The sequence below is a fragment of the Stegostoma tigrinum genome, chromosome 38 (assembly GCF_030684315.1).
Source record: "Stegostoma tigrinum isolate sSteTig4 chromosome 38, sSteTig4.hap1, whole genome shotgun sequence".
Lineage (NCBI taxonomy): Eukaryota > Metazoa > Chordata > Chondrichthyes > Orectolobiformes > Stegostomatidae > Stegostoma > Stegostoma tigrinum.
Window position 1 is genome coordinate 5,830,067 of NC_081391.1, and position 21,382 is coordinate 5,851,448.

The 21,382-nt window shown below is 42.1% G+C and overlaps 1 protein-coding gene across 3 annotated transcripts in view; it reads right to left on the reverse strand.

The window, feature by feature from the left end:
- LOC125447227 (lethal(3)malignant brain tumor-like protein 2) overlaps positions 1 to 21,382 on the reverse strand; it is a 158,294-nt gene that overhangs the window by 50,900 nt on the left and 86,012 nt on the right. For 2 of the 3 annotated variants that reach the window (XM_048521471.2, XM_048521470.2), the window contains exons 16-17: positions 17,683 to 17,769; positions 2,232 to 5,282 (exon numbers count right to left, since the gene is read on the reverse strand). In XM_048521471.2, the coding sequence (XP_048377428.1) occupies positions 5,176 to 5,282; positions 17,683 to 17,769 (194 nt within the window). In that variant the 3' untranslated portion in view covers positions 2,232 to 5,175. Of the gene's footprint in view, positions 1 to 2,231; positions 5,283 to 17,682; positions 17,770 to 21,382 lie in introns of those variants that run through there. The other variant, XM_048521472.2, reaches the window with a different exon arrangement.

The following is a 21,382-nucleotide window of genomic DNA, read 5'->3' on the forward strand; positions in this document are numbered from 1 at the left end:
GAGCAGGTCTGGCAGCATCTGTGGACAGAGAAGCAGAGTAAATGTTTTCGGTCCAGTGACCCTCCTGTAAAACATTCTATTAATATCCAGTAAACCCTGTACAGCATTTCATGCATGAGCAGCTGGAATAAAGAGGATGTGATGCCCACCACAGTACAGCTGCTATTACTCACCAACTCAGTTGGTGTTTTGATGTGCCAGAAGCACCTGCAAGACCAAATACTAGGAAGTATGAAACAATTAAGTTGTCCCATTTGTGCTTCAGTTGAACCCCATTGAAAAAGCAGTTGTTAAGGTTCAGAGGTAAATCTGCATCTGTACCATCAGCATATGAATTGAAGGTGAAGCCAGAAAAGTTGCAGAGTACAGGGATGGGAAAGGAAGAACAAATATTAACATATTAATATACTTGTATACGATTGAGTTTATAGACCAGTTATTCATACAGCATGACCATATATTGTCTATACTATTAAAAATGAAGTTTTATTATTTGACTTTGGTGGCAGATCATTAACTTTGAAGCCCCCTTAAGTTATTATTAAACCTAAGTTTTAAAAAACTTTCTAATGGATCCTACCTATTTCAAACAAGCTATTATAAAAAATAGACAAATATACACATTTGCATTACATGAGATATCACAAAATACTTCACAATTTATGCACGTTTGAAGAACATGAATTAAAACTTTAATTTCCACAATACATTCTAAACTCCAAATTTCCTGCTAGTGAACAGAAGAGGATTCCCTGACAAACCTGTACTAATGTTACCGCAAGCTGGCACATCATGATTACAGACTCAAAACGCATGAGGGGGAGGGGTTCAGTGTCCACACTACAACTGCAGAATGTGCAAGAACTCCTTTACACATAACCACTTCATTTCAGGCTTTCATCTTTGGCAACTGACTTCAACCACATTTATCTACACATTAAAACACTAACACGCACCTCCAAAATTGCAATCTATTCTTTGAGTCCAGGTTAGGATTTTAAATTTACCTAGTTTTAACCCAGATTTGTTGTGAATCTAGACACCCAATCCTTCAACTGCATCACAACCTGCAATCACTGTCAGGTATTCCCCAAACAGGCCATCTGAACCTTTGATTTAATAGCTTCTAATTAATCAGCTATGAAATTAATCTTCTTGACTCTACAGTTTAAAATCATAGGTCTCTTGTGGTATAGCGGCACTGTCCTTACCTCTGAGTGAGAAGGTCTGGGGCAAGATCTGCCAGCTCTAGAAGTGTCTGAACAAGTTAGTTAATTTAAAAAAAACTATCCTGTAATCATTCCCAGGCATCACCTATTTCCTGTTTAATCCATCTGAGCCCATTGATTCTATTGGGGTTTGGAGTGAAGCAAGATTCTAGTTCTGAGTAAAAAAACACAAAGCCTGTACTCAAGGAGAACAGCAGAAATCAGAAGGTAGAGCATTGACAAAAAAAGTTGCTTTCACAGGACATGATCAAACTTGCAGTTTTGAAAAGTTATTGGAGGTACGCAAAAGGGAAATCTTGAAAACAGCATTAACTCTACAGATCTAAATTAAAGTCTGCACTGCTTAAGCTGGAGAAACAATGCAAGGACCAAAACTGAAACTAAACACTTGGTTAATGGACGGATGGAAGGGAATAAAATAAGCCATTATCAACTTTGCCTTCCAGTTTATCTTCTGGTAATAATTACACAGCACCATAAAACAATGAAACTGATTACATCTATAACAAGGTTCAACATCCATGAGCTGGACTCAGTTTGATGTTTAAGGGACAGAGGGACAGAAAAGCAGCAGGAGACAGCTAGAGGCAGGCAGAGAGAGAGAGAATGAAAAAGAGCAATAAAAAAGAGAAACAGTGTGGCAAAGAGAAGGATGCAGGGAGGTATCAGGTAAGAAGAAACCCTGAAAAATGAGAAATTAAAACAAAAAATGCAAAAATGTTGAAAAGGAATAACAAGTCAGTCAGCATCCAAGACAGGATGCATGACGACAAATCACTTTAGATTTCGTGAAGGGATAGTGATTCAATTTTGCCTTCAAACACTGATGGATTATACAGTATAATAAAATGTGAGGCTGGATGAACACAGCAGGCCAAGCAGCATCTCAGGAGCACAAAAGCTGACGTTTCGGGCCTGGACCCTTCATCAGAGTCCAGGCCCGAAACGTCAGCTTTTGTGCTCCTGAGATGCTGCTTGGCCTGCTGTGTTCATCCAGCCTCACATTTTATTATCTTGGAATCTCCAGCATCTGCAGTTCCCATTATCTCTGGATTATACAGTATATGATTTTGTTTTGTATTAGTTATGGACAAAGGCAGCAATTATTCTCTTCAGAGCACAGACGAGGAGGATTTCATTGGGAGGTGGTTTGGGGGAGTAAATAAGTGGAACAAGTATCCACTAACACAAAAGCACAAGGGAAGCTCACCATCATCAAGGGAAATTAAGGATGGACAAATGCTGGCTCAGCTAGCGAGGCCCACATCCAGCAAATATAACATTAAAAACAGTTGCATTTATTTATCCAGAGATAGTAGGATCTGCCGATGCTGGAGAATCTGAGATAACGCTGTGCAGAGCTGGATGAACATGGCAGGCCAAGCAACAGAGGAGCAGGAAACCTGACATTTCAGGTCTGGGCCCTTCTTTAGAAATGGGGGAGGGGAAGGGTATTCTGAGAGAGGCAGGGAGGCATTGATGGAAAATGAATGAAAGGAGCAGATAGGTGGAGAGGAGATGGGCAGGACAAGGGCCGCAGCTTCCCCGCTCCTCTGATGCTGGTTGGCCTGCTGTGTTCATCCAGCTCTACACTTTGTTATCTCTGCATTTATTTACCCACCAGTTGAAGAATTCCCACGTTCAATCACTGGTTTACACGACATTCGCTGTAGCTTACAACTTTGGGTGTTTCTTCAAAATGACATTTGTGGTGCTTAGGCAGGGATAGACAAGAAAACCTGCTGAGGCACTGCCCAATTGCTAATTGCACATGCATTATTCGCAATGCAGCACTGCCAAAAAAAAAAAGCCAACCTAAATGTTTAACTCCAAATCTCTGGACTGGAATTTGAAATTTTCATGAGGCAGAGTGCTCAAATGAGCTAATTTTAAAGTAATATAAAATCAGCAGGAATAAAAGCGTTTTGGATAATGCCAACAGCATGAAACAGAAACAAAGTCCTGGTCCTATTTCTGCACAAACTCTCAATGTTACCCTTCAGCTTTGCCATGACACTGATTTTGATTTTTTTCCTTCTTGCTATCATTATCATCATAGAATCCCTAGAGTGTGGAAATAGGCTGTTCGGCCCAACAAGTCCATACCAACCCATTCTGCTATAACGCAGCTAATCTACACATCCTTGAACACTACGGGAAATTTAGCATGACTAATCCATCCTAACTAGCACACCTTTGGCCTGTGGAAGGAAACCAGAGCACCCAGAGGAAACCCACGCATGCACAACTCCACACAGCTTGATGGTGAAATCAAACCCAGGTCCCTGGCACAGTCAGGCAGCAGTGCTAACCACTGAACCACCTTTTCTCTCAATTACTAAATGGTAAGGATGGAGCTTTCGCTCAGGACTCAACAGGTTAATACAATGAATAGGTGAAATAGATAGGTCTGGCAGATGCCAGGCTCAAATTTCTGTCTGGACCAAACAATAATGGGGAAGTTACAACTAAATTCAGTTCCTTGGTCAGATATGGGGAAAATATTCAAGAATTACTACCCTGTAAGGTGCCTGTGGAAATATGCCTCCATATTGTCCAGCCACTGCCCCTTCTGCCCTGCCTCTTGTATCACACCTCCAAATCCTTCTGGTGCTGGAGCAGATACAATTTGGCTGAAACCCAAAATCCTCACCTGGACAGGGTAATTGTAGAGACAATGTTTCATCTTCTGCTTCAAAATGAGGGTCGCTCATTTAAGGGCAGAGATTAGGAGATTTTTTTTCTGAAAAGGTCATGTATATTTGGAATGGCTTTCTTCAAAAAGCTGGTGAAAGTAGCATTCTTGAATATTTAAGAGTGGATGGATTCTTGATAAGTAAGGCAGCCAAAGACCATCAGGGTTGGCTGCAATAAGGAGTAATCATACCAGCCATACATTTATTGAATGGTGAAGCAGGCTCAAGTACTTGGAGTGGCCTAGTCCTGCTCCTTGTTCATACAATATCACATACATGCTGCAGGAAGGCTGTGTGGCTCCCACTGTTGTCAGCCAGTTAACTGGATTCCAACAGTCAGACAGGAGCAACAACCAAATGGCTGAGCTTCTGGAAGGCAGCAAGTTACCACTGAACTACAGCCAAGGAAGGATACATGCATTTAAAATAAAACAAAATGGGTGGGCAATACAGCAAACTGAAGAGCATTGACAGAGAGAATACTAGGTAAAGAGACATCCCATTGTGGCACAGATTGATGCAAACTATAAGATACTGGGTTTGACTACCTGCATCAAAGCTCACTCATCCTAGCTGGGCTAACAGCATCATCTCCAAAATTTGTTACAGATGAGAATAAGCATAATCCCTGCCACGGGCCACCAGCATCGGCATCAGCTGGAATCTAACAACCAGGTAGATGAGGTTGGGCCACAATGACTTCCTTCACCACCATAAGATGAAATTGCTGATCTCTGCTCAGTTTAAGTTCCCGCTCAAAGAATGGCACATGGGTGAGATAAAGGTCTTAAGGGCAAAGGTGTAAACACATTCAGGGACAGGAGGAAATATCAGTTTAAACATTACACACTTAAGGCTGTCACATCTGAGCACTGAATACTATACCAATGTTTTACAGAATCTGACACTTCTGTACAGACTGCATTTTCTAAAACACACGTCTTGTTCAGCCACAATATTTTTAACCAACATTGTACCGCAGAACCCTCCCGATTGATTAATAAATCCTAAGTTTTTTGGCAGGCTGAAATTAGCAACAAAAGAACCCTAGCGTAAAATGTTTCTGTTGGCAGGATCCAGTCCTGGCCAGTTTAAACCAGTCGGATCCACTCAATCCAGCTCAAGGTCTGGGACTCCTGGTTGCAGTTCTCCTTCTCCGACACCAGTCCAAAAAGATGATCACTTACAGGGTTGAAGATTAGCCAGTTCACACGAGCACACTGCAGCTTTAGTGCGGGTGTTGGACTCACTCAGTCCACTGGTTCCTGCTTGATGTTTTCTACAGGGATCAGTAGGTTGCTGGGGTCCAGTGGTGTTGATGAATCAACTGTCTCCTCCTTCACTTGTACTGCAATGACTGAGACAGAATTCAAAAGGAGAAAAATCCATTTAATTGAGATGCACAGTAATTTCAATGGTCATTAAAATAAAATGGCTAAATATGATAATCCTACACCACCTGCACTTGTGTCCGATTCCTAATTTTTGCAGATAAATCACCTGACAGCTTTGCCTCAGAGAAGATAGTTTTGTTTATTGTGATATTCGGAACTGTCGCAGCTGCTGGAGAGATCTGCAAGTTATATTTGTATTAAGAGAGCTGTCCATCAGACAAATTTACTGGCGAGACTAACTGCTCTTCTGAAAGATCCTATCCTCACATTCTTCCATACTATCTCTGTAACCCTGCAGCTCCAACTCAAGAATCTGGAGCAGAAACAGGCCACTTAGTCCATGGAGTCTGCCCTGCTGTTCAGTAAGGTTATTGCTGATTTGTCAATTTTCAGTAAGGGCTTCACCATTTTTCCTCCAACTGCTACGTAGTTCTATAGGTCTAGATATAGGATGGGAAGTTTTACGAACAGAAACAAGGATCAAAAAAATGAAAGCAAGTTTGCAAATTAGAACATATGATACAAGAAAAGTTCTCTCCCAAAGCAAATGGCTCAAGTCTGAAATGCACTCCCTGGAAATGTGGAGGAGGCACGTCAAATGAGGCATTCAAGAGGACACAATGATTATTTAGATAGACACATGCAAAAGGGTATGCAGAAAAGGCAGGAGAACAGTCCTAAGGCATAACGCTAAGTTGGAAAGCCAAAGCAGAGGTGATAGGCCAAACAGCATTCTTCTGCACTGTGACACTTCTATGATTCTCCTGTGAACATGCTCAACCTTCACTCATAAGACAATTGCTTCATCCCAGGAATCAGCCTAGTGAACCCTCTCTGAACTGCTTTTAATGCAAATAGATTTGTCCTTAAATAAGGAGATCAAAACTGCATTTTACTCCAATGTCATTTTCTGTCTGATCTGTACCAATGTAGCAAGACCTCAATAATTCCATATTTACATGCCCCTTGCAATGCAAGCATACATTCCCCACCCCCACTTCCTAACTGTTTGCTGTACCTTAATGCTGTTGTAAATAAATGTGCAATGCCTCCAAGTCTAGCCTCTTGCACACCACTGATTCCTCCGACCTTCTAGGCCCCAAGTTCTGGAAATCCCTTTAAATTTCTCCACTTTCCCCTCAATTCTACTTCCCTGATCAAGCATTTGGTCACTGCCCCAATCATTGCTTCTACAGCATGGTATCAATTTTTGCTTGATTACTACTCCCTGTGGGCTGCTTCAGAGTGTCTTCATTCTGGTAAAGGTATTACGTGAATGAACATTATTGTTGATCCCAAGTTCTCAACTGTAGTGCTAAACTGTAGTGACCAATCTGGGGCAAAAATTAGCTTCCAAAGCAGCACAGTCCTCAGTCAAATCGGAACCCATGACATAGGCCTGTACTGAAAGAACAACAAAATAGATCGACGAGGAGCTTTGGACCAAAGTACAAATTAACAACTTAGGAGAAGGCTGTGGTATAATGGTAATGTCACCAGTCTAATAGTTCACAATCCCAGGTTAATGTTCCTGGCAATGTGGGTTCGAATCCCATCATGACAAATAATGGAATTTATTTTTAGTTAACAAGTGTGATGGAAGATGACTGATCAATAAATACAGCAAACTTAATTTTAATTGGTACTTGATCAACTGGCACTCTTGATAAACCGGAGATCTACTGCAAGGTCTCAGTATGTGCTGCAAGTCTAACAATGATGTGCATACCCCCTCTATTATTCTATTACTTTAAGTTTTTACATTGATTTTAGGAAGGGTGTTGACGCTTTTATATTGACCTTTTGAGGCATGTTGACATCTCGAAGCTTTGCTAGGTGAGGGTTCACTGTGGTTAAGCGCTCCTCTTGATTGTTCAGAATATTTGATCAACTGGCACATTCATGGCCCAATAGGTACTGATTTAAAAAAGTTTGCTATATCATTTTGAGAGTTTGAATTTTTAAATAATGCCACAGAGTTGGTTAATTTTCTGAACAGCACCCTTGCTAAGATTGACAACACTGGCTGAGTCACATGAGTATCTTTCGTGTACGTGGTGGATGGTGTTCCCATGCGTGATGGCTGTCTCCATGTCTACGATCTGACATGTCTTGCAGAGGTCGCCATGGCAGGGCTGTATATGTAGAGTTGTGGTCGATGTTGTCCTCAAGGCTGGGTAGTTTGCCATGAACAATGGTCTGTTTCAGGTTTGGCAATTGTTTGAAGGTGAGAAGTGGAGGCGTGGGGAAGATCCTGGTGAGGTGCTCATCATCATCATTATTATTAATATGCTGAAGGCTGTGAAGAACATGGCATCCCAAGAGCAGAGAAACTAAGGGTACACTTTTGGGCACATTCTATACCTGCGTTCTAAGATCATTACAGTTTTTTTCACTGTGGCATTTTGGAACTGGCAATTGATGAGTTGAGCATCCTTTTCTGATGAAGCTTTCACGTGTCTGTCTCATTCCTCCTCATCCAAACAGATCCTGTATGTGTGCAGGGCTTGTCTGTAGGAGATGGATGTTTTAATATGTTTAAGGTGGAAGCTAGAGAAATGCAACATCGTAAAGTTATCCATGAGCTTGCAGTAGAAGGAGGTTCAGCGGTCTCTGTCCTTGATGGAGATGCTCGTGTCCAAGAACGAAACTGATTCTAAAGAGTAGTCCACGGGTAAGTCTGATGGTGGGATGAAGCTTGTTGATATCGCTATGTAGTCGTTTCAGTGATTCCTCGCCATGAGCCCAAAAGGAAGAAAATGCTGTCGATATATCTGGTGCATAGTGTTGGTCAGAGGTTCTGTGCAGCAAAGAAGTCTTGTTCGAACGTTTGCATGAAAACATTGGCATATCGGGTTGCAAATCTGGTTCCTATGGTTACCCTATGTGTCTGGAAGAACAACTGGCTGTCGAAGGTGATGACATTGTGGTCAAGGATGAAGCAGATGAGTTGTAGAAAGGCATCTGGAAAGTGGCAGTTGGTGGTATTGAGTATGGAGACTGTTGCAGTGATGCTGTCTTCGTGGAGGGGTGCTGGCGTAGAAAGCCAAAACATCCATCGCGACGAGGAACGTTCCTGGTTCGACTTGTCCGTGCGTGCTGAGTTTCTGAAAGAAATCTGTAGTCTTGCAACAGAAGTGGGAGATCCTTGTACAGTGGGTTTCAAGATCTCCTTGACATAGTCAGAGAGGTTCTTCCACTGGGTCCTATTGCCTGATATGATGGGATGTCCAGGTGTGTTGCCTTTGCGTACCTTTGGAAGGCAGTAGAAGTTCCTGATGTGGGAAGTATGCAGGATGACAGTAAGGTACTCTGAAGGACTGGATCAAAACTCTTGATGAGTCTGTTCAGTTGACGTGTGTTCTTTGGTCAGATTCCAAAGAAGGCCTCAAACCTAACATGCCTTGTCTGACCTAAAATGTCATCTCTTCTTTACACCGATAAAACCTTTAGTTCTTCTTTCAGGACAGTGACATGAAAAGAATTTGGGGATTTACATACAAAAATCAATTAAAACCTTCTAACCATTTAAAGATTTAACAGCATCTTTATTTAATACACCCTCCACAGTGATGTGGTGCTTTTACTTATAATTCCGTATCTGATACTACCTCTCTCTAACACCTAAAAGAGTAGTAAGACTCTAAAAGCTTATGTCTTCAAATAAACCTGTTGGACTATAACTTGAGATTTCTGACCTCGTACACCCTAGTCCAACATCAGCACCTCCACATCATGAGGAGAAATGTGAAGTTGAGGCCATAATCAGATCAGCTATGATCTTACTGTATGGCGTAGCAACTAAAAGGACCAAATGGCCTTCTCCTGCTCCTATTTTGTACATACCTCTACACCCCAAAATGCAAGGTGAACACAAGAAAAGGTACATTTGCAAACAAATATTTATGAATGATTTAAGCAACAACAACCTCAACTTTTTTTTGTGTGGTTTTTAGCATAACACAAAATACAGGTTTTACAATAATTTTAACCTCAAAGCAACAAGTGAACAAGGCTTTTGTTTTACTAATTTCATTTCTCAGCCTGACAGATGCTTCTCAATAGGAGTGCCAATAAATCTGTTTCTTTTTATTTAGCTGTGGGAGACACTGACAAGTATTGTATATATTGTACAGCTTGGTTTCTTTGAGGATATCAACAGTCAACCAGATACCATGAGGTCTGAGCCAGGCAGGAATAGTATGGCACATTCATGCCTTCCCACCCCAAAAGGATCGGTAAATCTGTATGCTTGTGGTTGTATTGATTCTAGCAATTCCTCCTTTTTCATGCAAGTCCTTGAATGCACAACTATCCTCTTTTCAATTGTATCAGAGATAATGGGAACTGCACAAGCTGCACCCTTATTTCCTTCCTACTAACCTCATCCCACCCCCTTGACCTGTCCATCCTCCCCGGACTGACCTATCCCCTCCCTACCTTCCCACCTACACTCACCTCTACAGGGTCCATCCTCACCTCCTTAACTTGTCTGTCTCCTCTCCACCTATCTTCTCCTCTATCCATCTTGGATTCACCTCCCCCTCGCCCCCTATTTATTTCAGAACCCTCTCCCCCTCCCCCTTTTCTGATGAAGGGTCTAGGCCCAAAACGTCAGCTTTTGCGCTCCTAAGATGCAGCTTGGCCTGCTGTGTTCATCCAGCTCTACACTTTGGTATCCACTTTTCAATTGCTTACCGATCACAAGTGTCTGCTCCATTGTTACTCTTTCAGTCCTTTGTATAGGAACATTTGCTGCAATTCCATGTTAGATAGCTCCTTATCACAAGATTGCTCTGCAAACTAGCACATTAAGCTGTAATCACATATTCTCCACTGTTCTAATGCTGGTAGAAGGTTGGCTTCTTTTCCCATCATGTTTTATGATTTTAGCTGTTCGTGATATGGCCGCACACCACACCACAGGTATCTGAAAATTGTGAAATAACAATGCTCATTAAGAAGGTCCAATTTCAGAAATAGTTAAATTTAAAGCCTGGGGAAGGGTCGCTTGACCTGAAACATTAGCTCTGATTTCTCTCCACGGATGCTGCCAGGCCTGTTGAACTTTTCCAGCAATTTCTATTTTTACATCAGATTTACAGAATCCACAGTTATTTTATTATTTTTCAGTTAAACTAGAACAAAACATAGAACCCCTCTGGTGTGGAAGCAGGCCATACAGCTCATCAGGTCCACACCAACCCTCTGGGCAGGATGCTGTTCAGACTGACCCTCCTACCCTATCCTTGTAACCTTGAATTTCCCATGACTAACCCACCTAACTTGCATATCCCTAAACACTGGGGCAATCTAGCACTTCCAATATACCTAACCTGCACAACTTTGGACTGTGGGAGAAAACCAGAAAAAAACCCACGCAGACATGGGGGGGAAATGTGCAAACTTCTCACAGGCAGTTGCCTGAACCTGGAATCTAACCTGGGTCCCTAGCGCAGTGAGGCTGCAGCACTAACCACTGTGCCACCCCAAATAGAATCCTGACAATGTGGAAAGAAGCCATTCAGCTCACTGAGTCCACATCACCCTCTGAAGGGCATCCCACCCCCAAAACCCCTCATTTCCCACAACCAATCCAACTAACCTGTACACCCCTGGACACAGGGCTATTTCCCATGGACAATCTACCTAACCTGCACATTGTTGAACTGTGGGAAGAAACCAGAGCATCTGGAGGAAACCCATGTAAACACAGGGAGCACGTGCACAGTCCACATAGACCTCCAGCTGAGGCTAGAATCCAACCACAGTCCCTGGAGCTGTGAGGCAGCAGCGCTAACCAGAGCCACCCTAAAACACAGTTGGCACGATGGTTACTAGATGAGTAAGTGAACTGAACTAGCTCAACCTTGGCTGTAATCTTTGGGGAATTTTGCTTTTATACAAGTTTTACTTGACCTAAAAGTTCAATGATTTGTTTAGCTTGAAAGATGGTACCAAATTTATTCAGGGGAGACACTGCTTTATTTTAGTAGAAGCCAAATGATGAACTGTGAAACTATTAGATACAAAACCAAAACTGGTGACACAGGAGATACTGAAGGTGGTTTTCTAAGATTACAAAGGAATCTTGATCAAATGGATCAGCGGGTTGAAAAATGGCAGATGGCATTCAATCTGAGTAAACGTGAGATACTGTGTTATGGTACAACAAACAGGTGTAGGGCTTATACAATTAATGGTAGGGCCTTGGATAGTGTTGCAGAACAGAAGGACTCAGGGGTTCAGGTACATAATCCTTTGAAGTTCATGTCACATGTTGACAGGGTGATTAGAAAGGCGTTTGGCACACTTACCTTCATTACTCAGTCCTTCAATTATAGGAGTTGAGAAGTCATGTTGAGGTTGTAAAGTACATTGGTAAGGCCTCTTCTGGAATACTGCGTTCAGTTCTGGTCACCCAGTTAGTTTCGAAAGGATATTATTAAGCTGGACAGGGTTTCGAAAAAATTTACCAGGACGTTGCCAGGTATGGCAGGTTTAAGTTGTAAAGAAAGGCTGGATAGGCTGGGACTTTTCCACTGGAGTGAAGGAGATTGAGCGGTGACCTTATGGAAGTTTATAAAATGATGAGAGGCATTGACAGAATGGTAGTTGTCTTTTTCCTAGAATGAGGGCACATTTTTTGGTGAGAAGAGACAGATTTAAGAAAAAGACACAAGTGGCAAATTATTTACACAAAGTGTGGTTTATATGTGGAATGAATTTCCTGAGGAAGTGGTGGATGTGGGTACAATTACAACATTGAAAAGACATTTGGATGAGTATAAGTATATGAATTATGAAAGATTTGGAGGGACACGGCCAGGAGCAGGCAGGCAAACTAGTTTATTTTGGGATTGTGTTCAGCATGGACTGGTTGGATCGAAGGGTCTGTTTCCAGGCTGTACGACTATGGTTGAATTTTCATTATGATCTGGTACTTACATTGGGTCTAAACAGAAAAGTAACAATCAATAATTAACTTTCGTATGCTTAATTTTCAGAACTCAACATATGTCTGTGCTGACAGTCCAGTAAAAATCATGACAACAGTTTTGGAGATGAGAAACTTGATTATATAGATAAATTAGAGGTTATGAGTGTTGTCCTTGGCAACAGAAGCAATGTCAACGAGGTGAAGTTCTTTCCCACAGAGAGACTGGGATCTGTCTCTCTGTCGGAGATGGATTCAAGCAAGACATGCAAAAGATCGTAGGAAGGGTCACCAGACCAAAAACATTAACCCAGATTTTTTTCTTCACAGATGCTACCAGATCTGCTGAGATTTTCCAGAAACTTCTGTTTTTGTTTAAGTAAGAGGGATTTGGATTGCTATCCCAACAGGATGAAGGTACAAGGTTAGAGGGAGATTGCCAGGAAGTGGCACAGGGCAAACTAGTTCTTTGGAGAGCCACTGAAGGCATGACAGACTGAATGGCCTTCTGCGCTGTAACCATCCTATGGTTCCAAATACTATGATCATCACAACATATTTATCCAACTAATACACAGTCACAGCCAAGAAATAAAGAACACACCAGTTACATTTACGAGATATTTTAAAAAAGTGTTAGGGTAATGTTTGATCCAGAATTCTTGGCATAGTACAAGTAATGTTCATTTAATCATGGTTACATGGTTTCTTTCAGATAACGTATCACTTAAAAACTGAACCCATAACATTCTTTATCTGTGTGCCTGGATAACCTCACTGTTGCAATGGGTTTGTTTGGAAGATGCGGACTGTAGGGCATCATTGAGCAAATGTAAGGATAACTTGTCTCCTAACCGATTTCTCAGGAATAGCAACTCTCTGAAGACACTTCTAGCACAACTTCTGCTGCATGTCCATATATCATAAATGGAAAATCTTTCAACAGGAATAATGAGAGGAAAAGATGCACGAAATCAAATTCCACCATATCATGGTCCTCAGGTTTCCTACACTGTTCTGATGCAAATTAAATGTTATGCTCAAGGAACAGCACCTCGTCTTTGCTTAAGGCACTCTACAGACTCAACAAGTTCAACAGTTTTAGACCATAACCACTATTTCTATTCTTCTGGATATCAGCCATTAATGGGTTTGTCACTGTCATGCACAGCTCTGCTGGAAACATCTTTTATTATTCTTGTTTGTTTACCACCTTCTGCCTTGCACTACTGGCCCATTCTGGCATTTGATCTTGTCTTCCTTTTGCCCTAGAACCATAAAACTGCAGCACAAGAGGAAGCCATTCAGCCCATCACATCTGCACATATCACAGACTGTTCACTTTATTTTCCTTGACCCTCCCCACCACCCTATACTTAGCAATTTCCCTGTTAATTCAGGCCAAAATCCAGGCAAGGTAGGTACTGGAGTCTAATCTTTTACTTTAAATTTAATTTGCTCAAAGTCAAAAGTTGGAGGCAGCTTTAACACTCGAGACATCAGACATCATCCGAGGCAAAAATCCCATGTGATTAGGATCTCATCCATTACTTCAACATTCACTCCCACCATCATCAACACAGCGGCAGCAGTCTGTCGCACCTACAGGATGCATTGCAGTAACTCTCAAAATGTTTGGTCAACAGCATTTTCAGACCCACTGACTCTACAAACTAAAAAGATAACGATAACAAGTGCAAATCTCCCTTCAAGACACACACCACCCTCAAACTGATCTTCCTTCTCTGTTGCTGGGTGAATATTTTGTAACTTTTTTCACATTCACTGTGGGTGTTCCTACACCCCAAGGACTACGTAGTTCCAAGAATGTAGCTCAGCTGTCAGTGGCAATTAGGAATGAGCAATAAATGTTGGCTTAGCCAGTGATGTGCACTAGTGTGAATAAATAAAATCAATTACAAATGTTTACCTCCTCCTCAACTAACAGCTAGTGTAACTGCAGTCCCTGTTTATAAGTGCACAAGATATTTAATCAATGAATGCCTCCACCTACATATTCTTAACCCTAATAATGGAAATGCCATACAAAGCATTCCTGCTCCTTTACTTGCTTAAAACCTGCTATACCTTCACCTGTTTCCAGTTTTGGTGAAAGAACATGACACTCAAATGTTAACTTTGTTCTTCCTCTGCACAGAATCTGCCCGACCCACTGAATACTTATGGTTTTATTTTATTTTCGGCACTGACAGTATTTTGCCTGTACCCAATTTAAAAAAAACTGCAGTGCATCCACAGAAACAGAAAGTGCAACACAGAATGGAGCCTTTTTGTCCAATTAGACAACTGACATTGATACTATGCAAAGAAGCACTTCTTCACACAAACGGCAATGGAGATCTGAGACTCTCTTCCGCCAGAAAATATATGGAGACTGGGGAGTCAATTGAATATTTTAAAATTGAGATGGGTAACATCATTGATAAACAAAAAGGGGAATATGGTGACGTGGTGGAAATGTCTAGTAACACAGACGCAGGCAGCTAAACTGATGCTTAGGAAGATGAGAGTTCAAATCCCACCACAGAACTTGAAATACAAAAAGGCAGCCTCAGTGATGGTGTCCACAACTGTCACTGGTTGTTGTAAACATCCATCTGGTTCACTAATATCCTTAGGGAAGCAAAATCTGGTGTCCTTACCTGGTCTGGCCTACATGCAACTCCAAAGAGCCAGCCACATGCTGTCAGTTAACTACCCTCTGAAAGGGCTTCGTAAGCTACTCAGTTCAAGTACAATTAGAAAAGGACAATATTGCTGGCAATGCTAGCAACCCATATCTCATTGAAGTAAGAAAGTAAAATAAACAGTTATGGAATAAGGCAAGTAGTTACCGAGCCACTTTACACCCAATATTCTACCTTGTAACAACCTCAATGTGGAACTCTGCTTTTACCTTACAATATGAAGCATTCACAAATTAAGAATTAACCTCTCTGTGATTGGTTGGTCACAAAATTTCACAAAAGATATATGATATATCTACTTTTTCAGAAGACACGCCAAAATCTATGAACTCAGCAAAATTCCTGGACTATCTTCAACACCACTCTCACCTTCTTGGGCCTCTGTGTCTCTATCTCAGGCAACCACCTAGAAACCAATATCCATTTCAAGCCCACCGACTCCCACAACTATCGAGAATACACCTCCTCCCACCCACCTTCCTGCAAAAATTCCGTCCCCTATTCCCAATTCCTTTGCCTCCGCCACATCTGCTCCCAGGATGAGGCATTCCACTCCCGTACATTGCAGATGTCCTCGCTTTTCAAGGGCCACAACTTACCCCCCGCCGCAGTAGTCGACAGCACCCTCCACTGTGTCTCCCGCATTTCCCACAACTCATCCCTCACACCACCTCCCCGCAATAACCGCCAAAAAAGAATCCCCCTCATCCTCACACACCACCCCAGCAACCTCCGGATCCAATGCATCACCCTCCGACACTTCTGCATCTACAATCTGACCCCACCACCAAAGACATTTTTTTCATCCCCACCCTTGTCTGCTTTCTGGAGGGACCACTCTCTCCGTGACTCCCTTGTCCGCTTCACACTCCCCTCCAGCCCCACCACACCCGGCACCTTTCCCTGCAACTGCAGGAAGTGCTACACCTGCCCCCACAGCTCCTCCCTCATCCCCATCCCAGGCTCCAAGACTTTCCACATCAAGCAGACATTCACCTGCACATCTGCCAATGTGGTATATTGCATCTGCTATACCCATTATGGCCTCCTCTACATTGGGGTAACCAAGCAGAGGCTTGGGGACCACTTTGCAGAACCCCCAAACTCAGTTCGCATGAAACAATGGCACCTCCCAGTCCAGAATCATTTCAACTCCCCCTCCCTTTCCTTTGATGACATATCCATCTGGGCCTCCTGCAGTGCCACAATGATGCCACTTGGAGGTTGCAGGAACAGCAACTCATTCTGCTTGGGAACCCTGCAGCCCAATGGTATCAATGTAGATTCCACAAGCTTCAAAATCTCCCCTCCCCCTACCGCATCCCAAAACCAGGCCAGCTCATCCACGCCTCCCTAACCTGTCCCTCCTCCTACCTCAAGCCGCACCCCCATTTCCAACCTACTAACCTCATACCACCCCCTTGATATGTCTGTATCCCCGCCCGGACTGACCTATCTCCTCCCTACCTCCCCAGCTACAGTCACCTCTACAGGCTCCATCCCCACCCCTTTAACTTGTCTGTCTCCTCTCCACCTATCTTCTCCTCTATACATCTTTTATCCGTGCCCCCTCCCTATTTATTTCAGAACCCTCTCCCACTCCCCCTTTTCTGACCAAGGGTCTAGACCCGAAACGTCAGCTTTTGTGCTCCTAAGATGCTGCTTGGCCTGCTGTGTTCATCCAGCCCCACATTTTGTTATCTCGGATTCTCCAGCATCTGTAGTTCCCATTATCTGTGAAATTCAATGGTTCATTTTTGAAACAAACTGGAGGAAAACATGGTGGATGGAGACAGGATGTTTCTTGTTGCAGGAGAATCTAGAACTAGGGATCACTGTTTAAAAAGAACAGTCCGCCTATTTAAGACCGACATATGTCGAATATTTTTTCTCATGAAGGGTCTTCAGTCTTTTGGACAGTCTTAAAAGGAAGCAGCATCTGAACATTTTAAGGCAGAAGTTGAGTGAAACAGTCAGACAGCACAGAAACAGGCCTTGTGGCTCAACTTGCCCATTCCAACTAGGTTTCCTAGACTGAAACAATCTCATTGGTTTGCATTCAGCCCACATTCTTCTGAACATTTCCTATCTATGTAGCTGCCCAAATGGCTACTAAATGTTGTAACTGTACCCATCTCTACCACTTCCTCAGCCAATCTGTTCGAAACACACACCACCTCTGCATGAAAAAGCCGCCCCTTAGGTCCCTTTAAATCTTTCCCCTCTTGACTTAAAATAATGCCCTCTAGTTTGGGACTCCCCACCTTAGGGAAAAGATTCATTTTATTCACTTTATCTATGCCCTCTAGAAGGTCACCCTACAGCCTGTTATGCTCCAAAGAAAAAAGTCCCAGGTTATCCAACTCAACACAAACCTTCCAGTCTCAGTCACATCCTTGTAAATCTTTTTTGAGGTTACTCGATTAAGTAAGGGGTTTAAAGGTTATTGAGATAGGCAGGAATATAGACTAGAGTAATCAGATCACCTCGTTTCAGATGAAGAGTAGAACATGCACAGCAGGCCAAGTGGCCTACTCTTGATCGTAATAATGTATGTTCACATGTAAAAATCTGACCGAAAACCTGGTTACCTCATTACAATTCTGATAAAGATCTTGTGCAGCAGCCACAGTGCAAAATAACTCTTAGTGTCAGGTACTGACTAACCTACATGTTTCCAGATATTCCTGTAGCAAAACAAAATAAGGTTCATCTTACTTTCATCTTCAGGTAGTTCCTCTTTTGCCAATGTTCCAGGTTTGCCCTTCATTCCACGTTTTGCCAGCTTTTGAAGCGGTTTTCTTTCTGCAGAGTTAAGAGGACAACTTGTGGTTTCATTCTTTCTTCCATTTTGTAACTGATACAGTCTTACAGAGTCAAGAACAATTTCAAATGAAAACCTGTACCTTCCTATTCTGTCACCAGAGTTTAGGTGCAGAGTATTTCATGATTACCAAGAGCTCTCATTGGTGACCTTGTCCCCATATAGAGCGAATTTAGTTCAAGTACTCTGACAGCCATTTATGCTGCTTCAAAGCCTGCTCCTGTTTGATAATGAAAGGTTTCATCAGTATCTGCCGAACTTTCCAAACTTCAAACAGGCAGAGCAATAAGAACATATAATGGGTGACATCTCAGGTCAGACACTGAATTGTAGGTGTGAGGCATTGTTCAGAGTTGGTTTCAGAGTTTTAACTTTCAGTCAGGCTAGGTTTATTGCGAAAGCAGGAATTTATAAAATGCTACACTGACTGACTGTGACTACAAATTGTGCATTTCTTGAATGAAATGCAATGTATCTGCAAATAAACAAACATCTTGGATGGAATGATTCACTCCACAGATTCATGGGTGTGTGCACGAATGGACGCCATACAACACTAGCCAGATAGGAGTGTTCCCCCGCCCCCGCAAGTCAGGGAACAGTTCAGCAGTCAAGGGCTTTCACCCTCCCATGTTCAGTTAAAAGGTCATTTGAGGCAGACTTTGAGATACACACAATACAAGATCACCAAGCAGGGAACGATAGCAAAGTTACGTACCAATAGTCTCAACTGTGATCTTGGGTTCATGTCATGCTCCACGCAACCCCACCACTCTGTTCTGTATCCGTAACATCTTCCTTACTGTCCTATTTCAACATCACCACCTTGATAAATTGTTATGATAAGCTCTTCCTTAGTCGATGCAGTTTTGGATGATCACACTTGCACACATATAAACCTATGGGGTGAATCATTTCATCCATGTTTGTTTATTTGCAGATACATTCTATTTTCTTCAAAAAAATGCACAATTTGTAGTCACAGTCAGTGTGACATTTTACAAATTCCTGCTTTTGGAACAAAACCAGCCTGATTCCAGGTTAAAGCTCAAACAGACTCTGGACAAGGCCTCACACCTACAATTCACTGTCTGACCTGAGATGTCACCTACTGTATATTCTTATCGCTCGGCCAGTTTGAAGGTTGGAAAGTTAGGCAGACACTGATGAAACCTTTAATTATTTTGGGGCAGTGACTGGAGAGAGATTCTGGAACTTGCATCTTAAATCAATTGAAAATAATAGAGTTCTCCATATCCTGCTTCTGCAATTTTTAGAATGCAGGAATGTATGAATGATTAAAGAATCGACAGGAAGCAGCCAGCCATTCTAGGTTTGTTCACTCCACTCACACCAGTCGTATGATCCTTTGATCTCTGTCTATAAACTATGTCTGCGTGCTTTCCTCTTACTGCACCTGATGAAGGGGCTGCCCTCCAAAAGCTTGCGATTTCAAAGGATATTGAGGCTCTGGATAGTACGTGCAGGTGTGATGCCAAGGCATTCTAGGCTACGTGCCAAGTATTGGAAAAATATAATTAGAACAGTTAGGTGCTTGTTTAATTGGCATACACTAGATAGGCCAAAGGGTCTTTATCTGTGCTGCAGATCTCTAGGAGTGTGACAGATTGGGTATACTGCTCAGTATATAAAAACATAGGACAGCAATGTAGATGGATGAGTTTACTACAGAAGACCTGCTCCTCTGACGCTGCCTGGCCTGCTGTGTTTCTCCAGCTCCACACCTGTTACCTCTCACGCCAACATCTGCAGTTTTTACTATCTCTGACAAAGCATAGGTTTTGTTACTATGGTAGTGTGGTACTCTGTTCACAGACATTCTGTCAGCAATCCCTTTATGTGGCTTCCCTTGCTCATTCACCCTCTACCAAAACAATAAATGGACAACTTAAAAGTTGGGTTTTTCTCTTCAGGCTATCAGGACAAACATTAGCAACTTTGGTCAGAGAACAGTAGGTGTTTCTCGCAGCAAAGGGAATTAACCACGGCAGAGAAGCCCACTTCCTGCCACTTTTATGATTCAGCACATTGGGATACCACCACATTGCACACTCAGGGCCATACTCTACAACCACAGACTGGCAAGAGGCAACTTCTTGCGACACTCAATTAAAACACTAGAATATTTACTGTTGGTGTTATTTATAGTAAAAATTAGATTAAATTGTTTTAAAAGTACTGAAGCACGCTCTGTGTAAAATACAGCGTTTTATTTTGCAAGTGCGAAACTCAACTCCTTTACCAACTCTTGAAGTCTAATTGTTCAGCAAATCCAAGTTGAGGTTAGAGTGTTTTTCAGGTTGATAGGGAAACAGGACATCTCAAGTCTATCTCATTGCTCCAAACAGATCTGTATCTTAACTACGACTATCCACACTGGTTCTATAACCCTCAATATTCTTTCCTGTCAAAAGTCTCAGTTCATCTCCTTCAGGTTATCAGTCAGAAGTACCAAACACATTGTGACTATTTTGTATCTATAAGAACGTCTAACATCTGCACTGCTTCTTCTACTTTGGTTGTGTCAGAGTTCGATGAAAGTCTGTAATTGGCCAATATTTAGGAGTGGCACTAGCTTAACCAGGTGTAACCCACTGAAATGGTGGTTCTGATAATGAAATGGATTAAATGAAAATAATCTAAACAGAAGTCTCGAAGAATTCATGTGATGGAGTTGCAACTATTTTCTCGAGCAGCTTCTTCCATTGTCTGGGTGCCCTTGGGAAGACAGGTTGTTGCTACTATTTGTGAGTTAATGAGGATGACTACCATTGACTTGTCATTGCCAGAGGCTACCAGATACTGGTTTCTGCCAAGTCCCAACAGTTTATTTCAGATTTAATACAACACAGTCAATTCATTTTCCCTTTTTGCTGGAATGACTCCTATTTCAACCCTTTCTTCTCAGAACAGCCATCAGCACAGCACTGGTGAAAGCTTTTTTGCAGCCAAAGAATCTGGAAGTATCCAAATAAATGAATGCAGAAGAATATTACATTTGGAAGTACTTGATAATGATGTTGATAGCTGCCAAAGGTCATGTACATAAGGTGTTAAACAGTGAAACACCTCAATAAGAGAGTTTGAATCCATAAAACCCCAGGAAGAGCACAGAGGTCAACACTCAGATAAATAATGATACAACATGCATTAACTTCATAAAGAATAGGAGCAGGAATATGCAATCTGACTCCTTGGGCCTTCTGCATCATTAATATGATCGTGGCTGATTTGATTTTGGCTTTAAAAGCACTTTCCCACACATCAACTCCCTTGATGAGCAAAAATATACCTAACTTAGCCTTGAAATAGCCAATGAGCCAGTCTCATCCGCTTACTGGGGAAAAGAATTCCAAAGGCCAGCAACCTTCGCCGAAAAGAAACTGCTACTTACCTTGATCTTAAATGGGAGATTAATTTATTTTTAAGATGTACTCTCCAATTTAAGATGCAGACTCACTCATGAGGGGAGACATTACATACCAGCATTAAACATAGCAAACATCCCAAGGTACTACAGAATCATGATCAGACACAAATCAACCAAGTGACAGAGGTATTAGGAGAGTCAGG